General features: G+C 44.7%; 2 protein-coding genes across 2 annotated transcripts; one reads left to right on the top strand and one right to left on the bottom strand.

The window, feature by feature from the left end:
• Positions 1-3,802: 3,802 nt before the first annotated feature.
• EXOC8 (exocyst complex component 8) lies at positions 3,803-7,389 on the bottom strand. Its single transcript, XM_068185082.1, has 2 exons — positions 5,817-7,389; positions 3,803-5,150 (listed from the first exon to the last, which is right to left on the bottom strand). The coding sequence occupies exons 1-2, from the start codon at positions 7,341-7,343 to the stop codon at positions 4,542-4,544; spliced, it is 2,136 nt and encodes a 711-aa protein (XP_068041183.1). The 5' UTR covers positions 7,344-7,389; the 3' UTR covers positions 3,803-4,541.
• A 182-nt stretch (positions 7,390-7,571) lies between these two features.
• On the top strand, positions 7,572-12,994 carry SPRTN (SprT-like N-terminal domain). The gene is made up of 5 exons (XM_068185083.1): positions 7,572-7,924; positions 9,145-9,244; positions 10,041-10,169; positions 10,929-11,196; positions 11,493-12,994. The coding sequence occupies exons 1-5, from the start codon at positions 7,665-7,667 to the stop codon at positions 12,215-12,217; spliced, it is 1,482 nt and encodes a 493-aa protein (XP_068041184.1). The 5' UTR covers positions 7,572-7,664; the 3' UTR covers positions 12,218-12,994.
• Positions 12,995-13,909: the final 915 nt, after the last annotated feature.

Genomic DNA, 13,909 nt, shown 5'->3' with positions numbered 1-13,909 from the left:
GCACAGGGCCTCAGACAGGTGATCTAAAGTCGCCTTAAAACTGCCCTGATCAGCCATGTAAAGCCCCAGGAAGGGTACTACTGCTCAGTGGTCAGCACAGGCCAGGTACCTTGCCAGTACTTTATCTCTACTGTGTCAAACTGAACACATCTGTAGCAGATAGTCTGGTTCAGCTTGTAACCCTGAAATTGAGAACTGTATTACAGGGCATGTTGAGGCTGCTGAAGCTGTATAAGCAAAGTTTCCTAAGTACACAAGAGGTGTATTACCTCTTGTAATACACACAACTCTGTGTCCAAGGTGGCTCAATCAAATTCTGATCTATTATTCCAATCAACATTCCTTGAAGTGCTAAATGACATAAATTCCCACAGTTTGAGGTGTTTCTCTCTCCACTATCCCTCAGACTTTGCAGGGATTGAAGGCATATCACAACTCCTGAAGCTGTGAGGAAAAAGATGTCTATAATCACAGAGCTGCTTGACAGAAAAGCCCCATGCCAGATTTGATTTTCATCAGAGAAAATACGCTGAAGAGTCAGTAAAACTACTAATAATTTTAAGTTAAAGGTAACCCAGTTAAATTGAAACTGTTGGGCAGCAAAGGGAATACAAAGAGTGTGTAAGTTATACCGACAGGTGGTGGGGACCTTCTCTGTTACCATGCTGGAGTGCAAATCTGCGCTGTGAGCATGAAGTTACACAGGAATTTCAGTCCAATATTGAAATAAAATGACCAGAGATCACACAAATTTGACTTTGAGAAGTCACTAATCTGAACATTTTACATGAGACATAAACCTGCAGCTGGGACAAGCAACTTTCACTTTTGCAGGGGCTTGAAGGGTAGCAGTATTTTTCAGGCAGAACACAAGTCACATGTTGGTACCTACCTTAAAGAAAAGCAGAAAGGTGAGATACTCTAGAGGACACCTGCCAACAGTACAGAAACACCTCAAGGAAACATGAAGAACTAAAAAATAAACAGTACAAGAATTAGAAAATGCAGAACACAACCACTTCCAAGGAATGAAAAAGACCTGAAAATAACATCTGGATCATTCTCGGCAGCATCTTCTTCCCCCAGCATGCTACCCAAAACCTGCCAAGCCACACTGCAGGGCAGCACAGCTACCATGCCTGTGCCTGCTCGCAGCCTGCTGAGGTTTCAGCGCACAGAGCTCCACCTAGTGAGGGGACAGGCTGTACTACACATTCAGCATCCAAGGTAAGTATGGACTCACTCGACACAAAAATGTGTGGAACGTAACAAACCCTTTAGCGTTACGCTGCCTCCGTGTTGATAATCCATCACACACACTCAAAGTCCCATCAGACCAGAGCACAGCCTCTCTATGTCCAGAAACATTTTCTTCCAGCGTCACCTCGCTGAAGTGACTTTGTAAGAATGTAACAGAAGTGACATCACTTGGCTTTCATCAGCTGGCTGCTGCTCACCTCTCCCTCACAAGGGACTGACCTGAAGCTCTCTGACTTCACTGGAACTCCAACTTCAAACCAACATCCTCTTTCTGCTGATCAAAACAAATACACCACTAATGCTGTATGTCCAAAAGTTTTAATACATGGTCTTCAATGTTCAGAAAAGTTATTGCATTAAATTCTAATACATAAATTTATTTGAATTAAAAAAAAATAATCATTTTTCATAATTTTGTCACAGCAGCTAAAGGAAACCAGATTTTATTTGCAGTTGTCTCAAAAAACCCAGTATTAGTTCTTTCTCAAATTAGCAGAACTGTAGTTTATTCAGTAGTTACTGCAAATCGCAACTTGAACAACACTATTGCCACAAATGTACAGCTCAGGAAAAGAAAAGTGCCATTCCAAAACTGGAATTTATTAAACTTTGACTCAGCATACACCAATTTTTCTCTGTTAACCAAGTTAACATAACTTTAGTTTAATTCCACACCATTTTCTTTATGTTAGTGTTTTTCTTTTATGATGACTTAATTAGAGTCACAAGTTACAAAATCTCAATGCCACTCATAGCAGTTTACACAACCCACACGTTTGAATTGTGACAGGCACAAGAACATGATATTTGATGACCCAAATGAAAAGATGCCCTGATGCCTTAAAACCAACATCAACGTAAACCCACTGCTCCATGGATGACAGCAGAGACAAAATCAGTAGGCAGATTGATGAAGGGCTCTGTGACAGAGGCCTAACAGAGCATGTGTCAGAATTACATTCTACATATCATCCTCCGAGAAGGGTAAGCTGTGCTACACCAGCTCACAACAGAAGCATGAACAGGACTCTCCTCCTTTTCATTCTTATGTTAATGCTTGGGAGTTGGGAAACTACAATTCAGCTTCTTGCATAAAATCCCTAAGCATCACAATAATCAGTCTAGAGTTCCAGATCTAACCCTTCTCTTGCAAACACACACCTAAAGATAAGGCTCATCTGTATTTATTCTGCTTTCTTCTGCTGTTAAATAAAAAGAAATATACCCATGTTCACAGAAAAAAAAGCCATCTCTTTTCCCTCTCCTTCAAAATACCCATCACCACAGACAGCTCTCATTTGTAATTCACTTGAATGCATTTCTCAGATTAGGTTTCCCACTTTAAACAGATGACAGAGGTTATATTACTTTGCTATACTTCACTAGGTTCTGATATCAAAACCAGTTCACTACTGAAATAACACCAACAGGACTCTCTCTCTCTCTTTGACAGAATATATTACACAAGTACTAACTCACTGTCCCTGTCCCTTAAAATAAAAGTAGAGCTGTTTCACTGATTTTCAATCAATGCAAGCTGGGAGCAACAAGTTACCCTTTAAAAACATTTTGTATTACTTTTTGTGAGTTGCTAGCAAAAGGCCTAAACACTGCAAAGCAAGTGAGCAGAGGCAATAGGATGCTTTGCAAAATCTGACAGCTCTAAAGGCATCCAAAGAGCAAGAGAACAAAACCCAGCCACTGTGGAAACTGCACTGAACTAGCACTATGAAAATAGGGAGAAATTAAGAAGCTTCAGTATAATAGTTACACAGAATGTTTTACTAGTGATACCTTTTGTTTGTTCAGTCAGTCACAAGGCATTCATTACCAAGATACAAACTGCAGAAGTTTTAATTTGAAAACGTCAAAGGAATAGGATATTTAGTTATTTCCGTTAAGGACACTTTTTGAGGGACTGATCACAAGGTCCCTTAGCTGCAACATGATTTTCTCACAATTAAGAAAGTTTGCACAGAAGCGGAACAAGTTTGCACAGCTTAGAAACTGAAGCTGACAGCTTTCCAAAGCCACCCTTGACACAAGACTTGGCTTATTTTATTTTCAGAGACATACATTGCATGAAACAGCAAACACCATTCAATCCAAACATAAGAGCATTTGTAGAAACTTTTCCCATCAACATTAAAATTGCCAACCAAATCCTTGTGATTTCTGCAAAAAAGATAAGTTTTTCTGGCTTATTGCTGTATTACAGGAAATTATGCTTGTTCTTGCAGGAGACAGTGTATATTTCAAAGTTTACATCTCTTACAAAAAGCCTCTGAGTCTCTTCACCAGGTGCTGCTTCTGTTCTGTACAGCAAAACTAGCATTCCATTTGTTCCAAATGAAACAATCCCTTCAGTCCCTCTCCCTGCCTTGCATGTCTCAAGAGCATTTATGCCTCTTCACGATGGTTTCAACCAGGAGACAACAGCCCATAATGCATTTGTGACAGCGCCTCAAGCAAGAGTGCACACTTCACTAAATGGATGTGACCCCAATTAGATCCATGAGAAAACATGGATGAGGAACACAAAGAGGAAGGGAAGCAATTTATTCTCACTTCTCTTGAAGCGAACAAATGGTTCTGACAGCAGGTTTGTTTTCAGACAGCTGTAACTTAGGCTGACAGGCCAGCTTATTTAACAGAAGAAGCCCCTTCACACAAACACCAGAACCTGTATTAAAAACATTTTTATTTCAATCCACCTCTGAAATGAATGAAGATAATTTCACTGTTAAAGAAAAGTCTGCATTGCTACCACAAAAATCACATTGTGCAAATCCATGTCATTCATCTGCAGTGCTGAGTCACATGTGGATGGTGAATGTGCCTTACTGAATACCACACCCTGGGAATGCTCCAGCACTTCCCCTCCTACCAGAACACTGCCTTAAAAAAGAACTGCTACAGTGACATGATGAGAATTATCTTTTCCTGCCATCTGCTGTATATGTATGTAAGACTTTCACAATTGGCCAAAATTTGTGTATTACAGTTATGTCCCAAGTCACAAATACTACACAAGCCCTTCATACAGGATATGCTGTCAAAGGACACGTGACCTCCACCTTCTCACTTCCCTGCACCCCATCCACCAAGTAAAGCATTGCATGCTTGCAGGCATTGATTCAAAGTCTTCAGCTTCTGGAATGCAGCAGATAAGAGTTCTGCATCTTTCAGGGACTTAAAAATGCCTGTTTAGTTCATCTGCTCAATGTACAACTTCTTGAGTAAGTGCTGCCACCTTGTTTCCAGGAACAGTTAGGTTCACTTCACACCACAGAGGTGGTACTTTCCGGATTTACACGCATCAATCTTGAGGCATTTCTCAGATCCTGTAGCTGCTTGGCTGGCTTTCCAACTCCTTCCTCAAACCTTTTTTCCACAACAGGAAGGACAGTTTCATAGAGGAAAGAGGCATTCTGCCTAATGAATGCTTTTTTCTCCGGGTCCTGTTCACACCGTAAACTGTAATCGACATGCTGGACAGCCACCAGGATGATTTCCACAAGACTCTCCAGGAGAACCATATGCAGCTCTGGAAAGTAAAGCTTTAACGCTTCCTCCAAGAAGGCCATGGTCTGCTTAGTGAAAGCTACTACAGTGTAACTGAGGTTGACCCAGCAGTCATCACCCGTGTATTGGTCAAAATTGCCCACCCCACAGCTCCTCATCTCCTCCCTGAGCTTCCCCAGCGCCTCTGGAGTCATCAGGTTCATCTTTCTCCACATCTCCTCAGAGTTGCGGTGCTTGGTGGCCTCGATGATGATATCCTTGTAGCTCTGCAAAGCACCTTTGATATCCTTTACCAGGAGGGCGTGAATAATGAAGGTGAGATCCAGTCCAATCTCGCTCAGCTGCTTGCAGTGCTCTTTAGCCACCTGGGATAACAAAGAAAAGCCAAGGATGTTATTACTGTGCAGGCTCCCTTTACATGTTACAAATTTATCAAATTTATCTTAGAAAACTGAGAAGGGTTACTCATACTTATTTCTCGTGCTTTAAGAATCTCATTAATGAGAAATTAATAACTGAAAGATACACCCTGGCTGTCAAAAACACTCTGGACAATTAGACTTTGTAACCCACACACATAAGCTTTTTTTTTCCCCCCCCTCCCAATTAGCAGCTGAAAGAAAGCATAACCTGAGAAAGTTAGTCTTGCAAAAATAGTATGAAAATGTACCTAAAGACAGCCTTGGAAGACAAAGAGAAAGTTTTGAAGTACTTATAATTCAGGTGTAGCTTATGTAAATTTTAGGACCTCCTACTAGTTACAGGCAAATTAAGAATCAACACGTTTTGCATTCCTGATAAAGGCAGGGTTTTCCTTGACCTGTACTATAACCTTAAGGCTTTCCTCTGCTAAACTGAAAAAAAACCCAAACAAACCTCGAATGAATATTAATCTTTCAACTCAGGAAACCTCTCTAGAGACCCACACAAGAGTCAACAACCAAACTAGAGTTAGAAAAGAGACTTTAAAGCTTTGAAGCCTTTGTTTCAGCTGCTGTGCCCCACCAGCCCCCCTCTTTGGACTCTCTTACCTTGACACACTCTGCCGCAGTAGACAAACTCTCCTTGCTATCAAATACTTGCTTACTGAAGGCATCTACAAACATCCTCATGGACGAGCGGGCCCAGACAACAAAGGCCGAGTAGCAGCCGTTGTTGCCGGCGAAGTCCGTCTCAAACTCCCTGGCCGTCTCCAGGAGGCTGGTGAAGAAGACATGGCAGAGCTTGTGGATGTAGAGCAGCGTGGCGCCCTCGATGCGCAGCTGCCGGATGGCCGTCTGCACCGCGGCTGCCCGGTTCTTCAGGAACAGCTCGCAGGCCTTGGTGGACTGGCCCAGGCGAATGAGCTGGGACACGGCCCGGCGGGTGGCCCGCGGCCCTCCTCGCAGAGAGCGGTCTGGAGACAGCTCGAACACCAGCACATCTGTGAGCTGCCGGACGCGCTCATCCACCTTGGCCCGCAGCTCCTTCACGGGCTGGCTCACAGGCTTGTCCGCCAGGTACTCGTTCAGTTTATCCAAGAGGTCCACCGCCCCCTCGAAGTCCCGCTGAGCAATGCAGACGTCCAGGTCCTCGGGCAGCTCCTGGATCCACTCAAGCGAGAGGTCAACAACCTCCTCCTCAGCGGGGGGCTCATCCTCCTCCTCCTCCTCGTCCTCATCCTCGTCGAAGGGGTTGGTGGATTCGGGGGGCGTTGGGGCGGGCCGGGGCAGGGCCTCCTGCTCCAGGCGCCGCTTCTCGCTGAGGGCACGGTTGCGCTTGGTCTCCTCCAGCACCTCCAGCCACTCCTTCTTGATCTTGGCGTTCTCAGCCTGGAAGATGCGGCTCTCGGGGAACATGAGCAGTTTGAACATGTCCTTCATAGGCGGGTTGTCCTTGACGTTGACCACGGCCAGCCCGTCGAGGGGGTACAGGGCGTCGTAGCGGTAGGCGCCGCGGCGGTTGGGCAGGGCGGTGGCCACGAGCAGGCAGTCGTTCATGAGGAAGGCGTGCACCCGCTGGATCTGCGCCATGTGGTCGGCGTCGTACTCCACCAGGTCGCCGTTGTAGACCAGGTACTTGCCAGGGCTCTCGGGCAGGAGGTCGCGGCAGCCCTCCACCTTCTCCAGGAGGGTGGTGAGAGTGCGCTGCCGCCCCTCCTCGTTGGCCGCCGCATCCTTGGCCGACAGCGGCAGGAAGGGGTCGGCGGCGGCGGCGCGGCGGGCGCCCAGCGCGGGGTCGTCGCGGTCGGCCTGGAGGAGCAGGGCCTGGGTGACGGCCTCCATGATGCCCTTCTGCTCGGTGAGGATGTGGCTGAGCTGGTACATCTCGCTCTCCAGGTAGCTGATCTCCCGCGCCGTCTCGATGAACTGCCGGTAGTTTTGGTAGACGTTGCGCTTCAGGCTCTGCGCCGTCTCCTCGCTCAGCGCCTGGATGCGCTGCCGGTGCTCCTGCAGGTCCCGGTCCCCGTCCGACTGCTGCGACAGCTGCTTCACGTACTCCCCCGCCGCGAAGCCGCCCGACTCCAGCTGCCGCCGCAGCCGGCTCCCGCCGCCGCCCTCGCCCAGTGACAGCGCCATGTCCGCGCTGCAGCCGCCGCCGCCCGGTACCCGCCCCGGCGACACCACACGGCGCAGCGCCTGCGCCCCGCGGCTCGGCGGCAGGAGCGACTGCCTGCGGTGACGCGATGGGGCGGGGGCGGAGGGGAGGGGCGGAGGGGAGGAAGGGGCGGAGGGGACGCTGCCGGCCCGCGCACTCGGAAGGACGAGGCGGCGGCGGCGGCGGCGGCAGCAGCAGCAGCAGCAGCAGCAGCAGCAGCCCGCGGGTCGGTGCTGCGCGTGCGCCGCGGCGGCTGCGGTTTCCGGCTGCGGCTCTGCCGGCCGACGGGAGCCGCGCTCGGGATGGAGGACGAGGATTTCCTGTTGGCCCTCAGGCTGCAGAGGGAGTGGGAAGAGCAGGACAAGGCGGCGGCAGCAGCAGCACAGCGCCCTGATGTCTCTCCGTACCGCTCGTCCCTCCGCCCACTGTCGGTGGTGGACGAGACGTGGGAGCTGCTGGACCCCAGCCCCGACGTGCATGGCCTGTTCGTGCACTTCAACCAGACGCTCTTCTGGGGCAAGCTGGAGGCTGTCACGGTGTCCTGGAGCCCCCGCATGACCAGGTGCGGCACCGGGGTGTGGGGCCGGGCGCGGCCAAGCTCCCGGGGCTGCCCGGTCCCGGGGGCCGGGGGTGCGTGGGGCGGTCGCCAGGCCGGGCAGGCGGCGGGCAGGCCGATCCGTGTGTTTCGGGAGCTGCCCGCCGTGCCTCCGCCGGCCCGGCAGCGTGCGCGGTGTCGGGCCGGCACCCACGGAGCCGCAGGGTGTGGCTGCGGGTGTCGGAGAGGAGCTGTCGCTTGTCACTGTGCTGCTCCTCGCTGTGCCCCGCTAGCGCCGTGCTGGTGCCATGGCTTTTCTTCCCGGGCGCTTGGATGTTCCGCAGCCCTGGCAGAGCCCCTACGGCGGGACATGAGTTGGTCGCTGTCGTTGTCTCCCTTGCCTTGCATCTGTCGTCCCTAGCAGCCATCCAATGGCTTTCCACGGGGTGCAAGCAAGCCGGAGGGATGTTAAAATGGAAGAAATTACTCGGTCTTAGATGGTGTGTGTGGAAACCTCACGTACTCGTGTTGCTGCTCTGGTTCTCAGTCTTTATGATAGTTTTACTGCACAGCAGTAAGGCAAATATGAACCAATAATAGTATATTAGAAACATTTAGAATGGGCTAGGAAGGGGAATATAGAAGAAATCTGAGGTTAAACAAACCCAGGAATCTTTGAAGTGCAGGCTGCAGTTCTGCAGCAGATGCAGTTGCTGGCGGCTGGAGTCCCACCACCTCTTATCCTCTGCTGGTTGCGGTATTCTTTAGACATTTGGAAATAGTTGGATGTTGCACTGACAGAGGGCTAACTCAGTAGGACTAACACAGACCAAAAAAGTGGCGTTTGCTAGATTAGTGCACAGAAGTGGAGGTATATGTAGGTTCGGTATGAGCCAAAAGTTGATGAAGGGTGGGGAATGAAATTGAAACAACTGGCAATTAAGTCTGCGTTTGCTGCCGTGAATCTCCAGCCTTTGTGCGGTGTATTTTAGTTCATCACAAGTTCTAAAGGAAACATTCTTCTGCCTTCAAAACAGGTTTTTCTACTCTAAGGAACTTTTGGATTTTTTTTTCTTTGCTTAATGATGCTGAGTTTTTCAGGTAACTACTCAAAGTGATTTTATTCCATGTTCTGAGTGACCTAGCATGTGTTTAGAAGGGATGGCATTTTAACTTAATTCTCTATTTTCTTGATGTGCTACAGAAACAAATACAATTTCATATTTTCTTTCTTCTTTTCCTTTCAGCTCTGCGGGTATCTGTTCATACCACGAAAGAAGTGGGTTGTGTTCCATTCGTCTCAGTGAGCCACTTCTAAAGTTACGGCCAAGGAAGGATCTTGTGGAGGTATTTGAACATGGCTTATGAACCTGCACATAAAGTGTATTGTGCCCACCCCCCACTTCATACAAACATTTTAGGTTTCATAGTGGGATTCTTTTATGCAGTAACTTATAGGTCATAAAATAGTGGTGGCTTTACTGTTACGTTTGTGTGGCTTGTGTTGCAGTACCATGGTAATCTTTAGTTTTATGTTTCTAAGTGGGCAACTCCAAGTAGAAGTCTAAAATCACTCATTTATTTTATTGACTTTATATAGAGAAAAAAAACACCCCAAGTTTTTAACTCCTAAATTTTCCTCTAGTATTCAAACCAAACATGGACTGGAGTTTCGAAAGAGCCAACAGCAGAAAATAAGGATATAGGATATGACTTAACATGACATTTTATTGCTTTTTGGGCCTCTGCCAGAGCTGCTGAACATTGAGTTGGCTGAACATTCAGATGTGCCTAAGAACAGAAATGCTGTAGAGTTTCAGCTTGCACAAAAGTGGCTGTTTTTGGGGGTTGTGTAGGGGATGATGTCTTTAAAGATATGATTTAAGTTTGAAGATTATTTCTCCTTTTTGGAATGCTGCTTATTGGAATGATATTATGCAGCACATTTTACTGATGTGGAAATAGGGGTAATTTGGTCTGATAGATCAAAGTATTGTTTTTATGATTCAGTCTGAGTATATGGATAATCGAAGATAAGAATAGTAACCACAGTCAATGTAGAAGAGTACAATACTTGCAGCTTAATAACGAAACTGAAAATGCAGTGCTTTTCAGTGAATATCTAATGGTTACATCATTTCAGACACTGTTGCACGAAATGATCCATGCCCTGCTCTTTGTTACTCATAACTACAAAGATCGTGAGTCTCATGGACCTGAGTTCTGCAAGCACATGCGTCGCATTAATCTCTTGACTGGAGCCAATGTCACAGTAAGAATAATCCCCTTCATCTTCTTTAACAGAGCTTTCTTCCTGATTTGCTGCTTTAGTTGACCGGTGCAGATTAAGTAATATTCTTGTTAGACACTCCACAGTTGGTACCAATACCAATTTGCATCCAAGTGTATACTAGTTCCATAGTTATTTGTTGGGGATGGTGGTAGGAACAGGTTGAAGAAGATGTGGTGAGCTGTTAGTCATGTAATTTTCAGGTATGTTCTCTGTAAGAATTTTTCTTTAAGCTTTTGTGGTAAAGTAGAAAGAGCTTAAATGGTAGCAGGGACAGAAGTGCTCCATGTGAAGAGCAGTCAAGATTTATGTCAATAGAGGGTAATGATATTTATGTCAGTATTTAAAAATAATATGTCTAATAAGATCAATTAAGGTAATAACTGAAAGGAGAATACAGTACTGGTATTGTTTGAAATGCATTCTAAACAGTACATCTTCTAAGTGAAATTGTAGATAGATTTCCAAAATGATCTTTTTGCAGTTCCAACAAGATTACCAGGACATATTCCTACACTTCCTATTTTTTTTTTAAAGCTTTGTTTTAAAGGTAGCTAAATGTTGATCAAATTTTACTCAGATCTAGCTCTTATAACTGCTAATAAAAAAATCACAGCAGTAGTGGAAGGAATTGAATGGAAATTGATTTTTTAAAAAGCATTTTACAGCTAGTGATATAAAATTTGTAACTTCCTGAATGACTTTTTCTTGTGGATTTTTTTTTTGTTTTTTTAAACGTAGATCTACCACAATTTTTATGATGAGATTAATTTGTACCGCCAGCACTGGTGGCGATGCAATGGCCCCTGCCAAAACAGAGCACCTTACTTTGGATATGTGAAGCGCTCAATGAACAGAGCACCCTCTGCACATGACTTCTGGTGGGATGAACATCAAAGGACGTGTGGGGGCACGTTCACAAAAGTGAAAGAGCCAGAGAAATTCTCAGAGAAGTCCAAGCAGAAAACTCAGACAGCAAAACCTCCACATTTCAAGTCAACTAACAAAGGTATTTTAGGATTTTTTTTTTCTTTTCTGAACTGATTTTTGTCCAGACTTTTCTTGAAAGAATATAGACCAAACACTATATAAGCTGGGTTTAGAGGTTACTGTTACATAGCCAAAGAACAGGGCCTGTTTGTTTGTGCACTTCTAGGCTGCTCCTCAACTGAATTGTCTACAAAACGTTTAGTTTGATGCATTATTTTCATGCATCAGATTTTTCTGTGTGAAGCACCTCAAATAATAAGCCCATGATTTTTTAATGAAAAAAATATTAATTAATTTTTTAATCTGATTTTGCAGGCAAGACACAGATGCATGGTAATTGCAAAGACCTGACTCCTTTTAGTGGAACAGGATATCGCCTTGGAGGAGGAGACGGTGTACTTTCAGAGAAAAACACAAATGCCAGCAGCTCCACTGCAAACAGTGAAGCACACGGCTCACTGCATCATTCGGCAGTAAGGACACCACCAATCCCTAAAAATGAGATAAAACTGGAAAAACTGCCCCACGGCAGCATCTTTCCGCTTCATACCAATGGTGCCAGTGAGAAGAGCAGCTTAGCTTTAAAGCGTGAATTTCCAAAACTGTCTGCTGCTCACACAGAAGATGATGAGAATGACTGTGGATTGCCTGCTAGGATGGCTCGTGTTGCTGAAGAAACATCAAGCCAAGGCTCACCAGTTGGCAAGAGGGCTATGCCATCTTCTAACTGGTCACCAAAACGAATTTGTTTGGAGCAGACCCCAAGAGCTCAGGGTGCATCTGAGAAAAAAAGCTTAGAATGTGTTAATTCACTGCAGCAATGGCCAAAAAAGGAAGACAAAACTGCCTTTGAAAAGTATTTCAACAAAAAGGGGGGTACTGATGTCACTACAACTACAAAAAACAGAGTTGAATTTACACAGTCCTCTGCAAGTCCTAGCAATCCTGTGAGGCAGGAGAGAAGAGTCACTTGTCCTGTCTGTGAGACTGATGTTTTGGAATCTAAAATAAATGAACATCTTGATTTTTGTCTTTCGTAGAACAGCAGAAAGCTTCTTAAAAAGATAAGCCAGGAGTGGAAACATTGTTTGAAAGGTAATTTTTGCTCAGGGTTTGCTTAGTTGTGGTTAAACTCCGTGTACCTGTTCTGAAATGGAATTTAAAATATAGCTGACCTCTATATCCTCACACTAGTAGTAAGTAAAAATTGTGTGTAATGCTGCTAGGAATACTGGTAAAGACTGTTCCTGGACATGTCATAAAAGCTGTCATGATTTCCCAGTTAAACTTTCTTCAAGTGCTAGACAGGACAAATTAGGATTAAAGTGACATTACCTGCCAGTCGTTGTTTCACATCTTCTGGAAGGCAGGCACGTTTGTGGTTAGCAAGCCAGTCAGTTGAGTACTAAAGCCATTGTGCCATGAAAAGTTATGAGTGCCAGGCACATGTGTTTTCTCTGTGAGCTTCCTGAAACGTTCTCTTGCTGCACTAGGTTACTTAATGGATTAAGCATTAAACAGTGTGATTCCTTACAATCAGTAAAACTGATTGTATGTTTGCTTAAACATAAAAAATTGTTTTATATAAATAACTTTTAAGCAAAATTGTTTTATATCTTGTTACTGGAATTTTAAATGGCTGCACATGTTTACAGTGTAACTGCTGCTCTCTTAACTCATTCTAAATGCTTAATATTTTTAAAAATATTGACACTAAGTTTTAAAAATATTGAGTATGTTTACTAAGTATACTAAGTTTAATGTAAATTACTTTGTTCTTGCATACTCTGAATAAATTGTTACTGAAGTTTAAATTTTCACTAAGCCTGGCCATTTTGTGTCACTTACCAGTGGGTTCACCTGTATATAAGTCTTGTTTATTTATAAAAGGCTCTAGCCTTTCTGTATTAACACTTTTCCTTCTTAAATTTCTCTGTAAAAACAGATGCTGGTGAATATAGATTGCATCAACTGCTGCTTTCCCCATCCTGTTTTTAAAACAGTTTCACTATTGTTGCACTTCTGTGAAAAATTTTACGAATACTGATAGTAAAACTTGCTTTGCCATGTTAATTTTCCGTACTTCCTTCTTAAAGCTGCAGCCATCTATCAGTGTTTCCAGTGATACTTGACATTTTCAAGGACAGGACTACCAAGAAATATTTGTATTATCTTAGGTTTTTAAGATGAGGGTGAGAGTTGCACCACAAAGCATCTCTCACATCATGAAGCATTTTTGAGATATTTCCATTAAAATTGCTCTCTGCAGTTTCCTCATTTGTCTTTCCTACTGTGACAGATGTGAGTAAAGGAGAAGGATTGTGGGTATTGTTAAATGTGGGGACTTTTCTTAATGTCTCATTTTACTTCTGAATTTGAATGACAGACAGAAAACAAATTAAGAATTCAGTGAATAGTGTAGCCTGTTGAGAGAGGGGGGAATTTAAGCTGTAGGCAAGTCTGTCCCTCATATACATGTCCCAAAATAGATCATTGTCCAAACAATTGAGCAATTCTGGATTAGCTATGGAAAAATAGCACCTCTATCATGTGTTTTTACAAGGAAGTATTCTAAGACTAGGATCTCTTTTATCCAGAGAGGAAGGCTTTGCAGTTACTATTTATTGCAGGCTGTTATTAATGGGTCATGGCCACCTTCATTTTGGGTATGTTACTACAAATGCTGTTTCTCTAAAATGTTGTGCTTGAATACAATGTCCTACCCACAAGAA

Source organism: Anomalospiza imberbis, chromosome 3 (assembly GCF_031753505.1).
Source record: "Anomalospiza imberbis isolate Cuckoo-Finch-1a 21T00152 chromosome 3, ASM3175350v1, whole genome shotgun sequence".
Classification (NCBI taxonomy): Eukaryota; Metazoa; Chordata; class Aves; order Passeriformes; family Viduidae; genus Anomalospiza; species Anomalospiza imberbis.
Note: the sequence above shows the minus strand (reverse complement) of the source record. Positions and strands in the feature narration are given on the sequence as shown.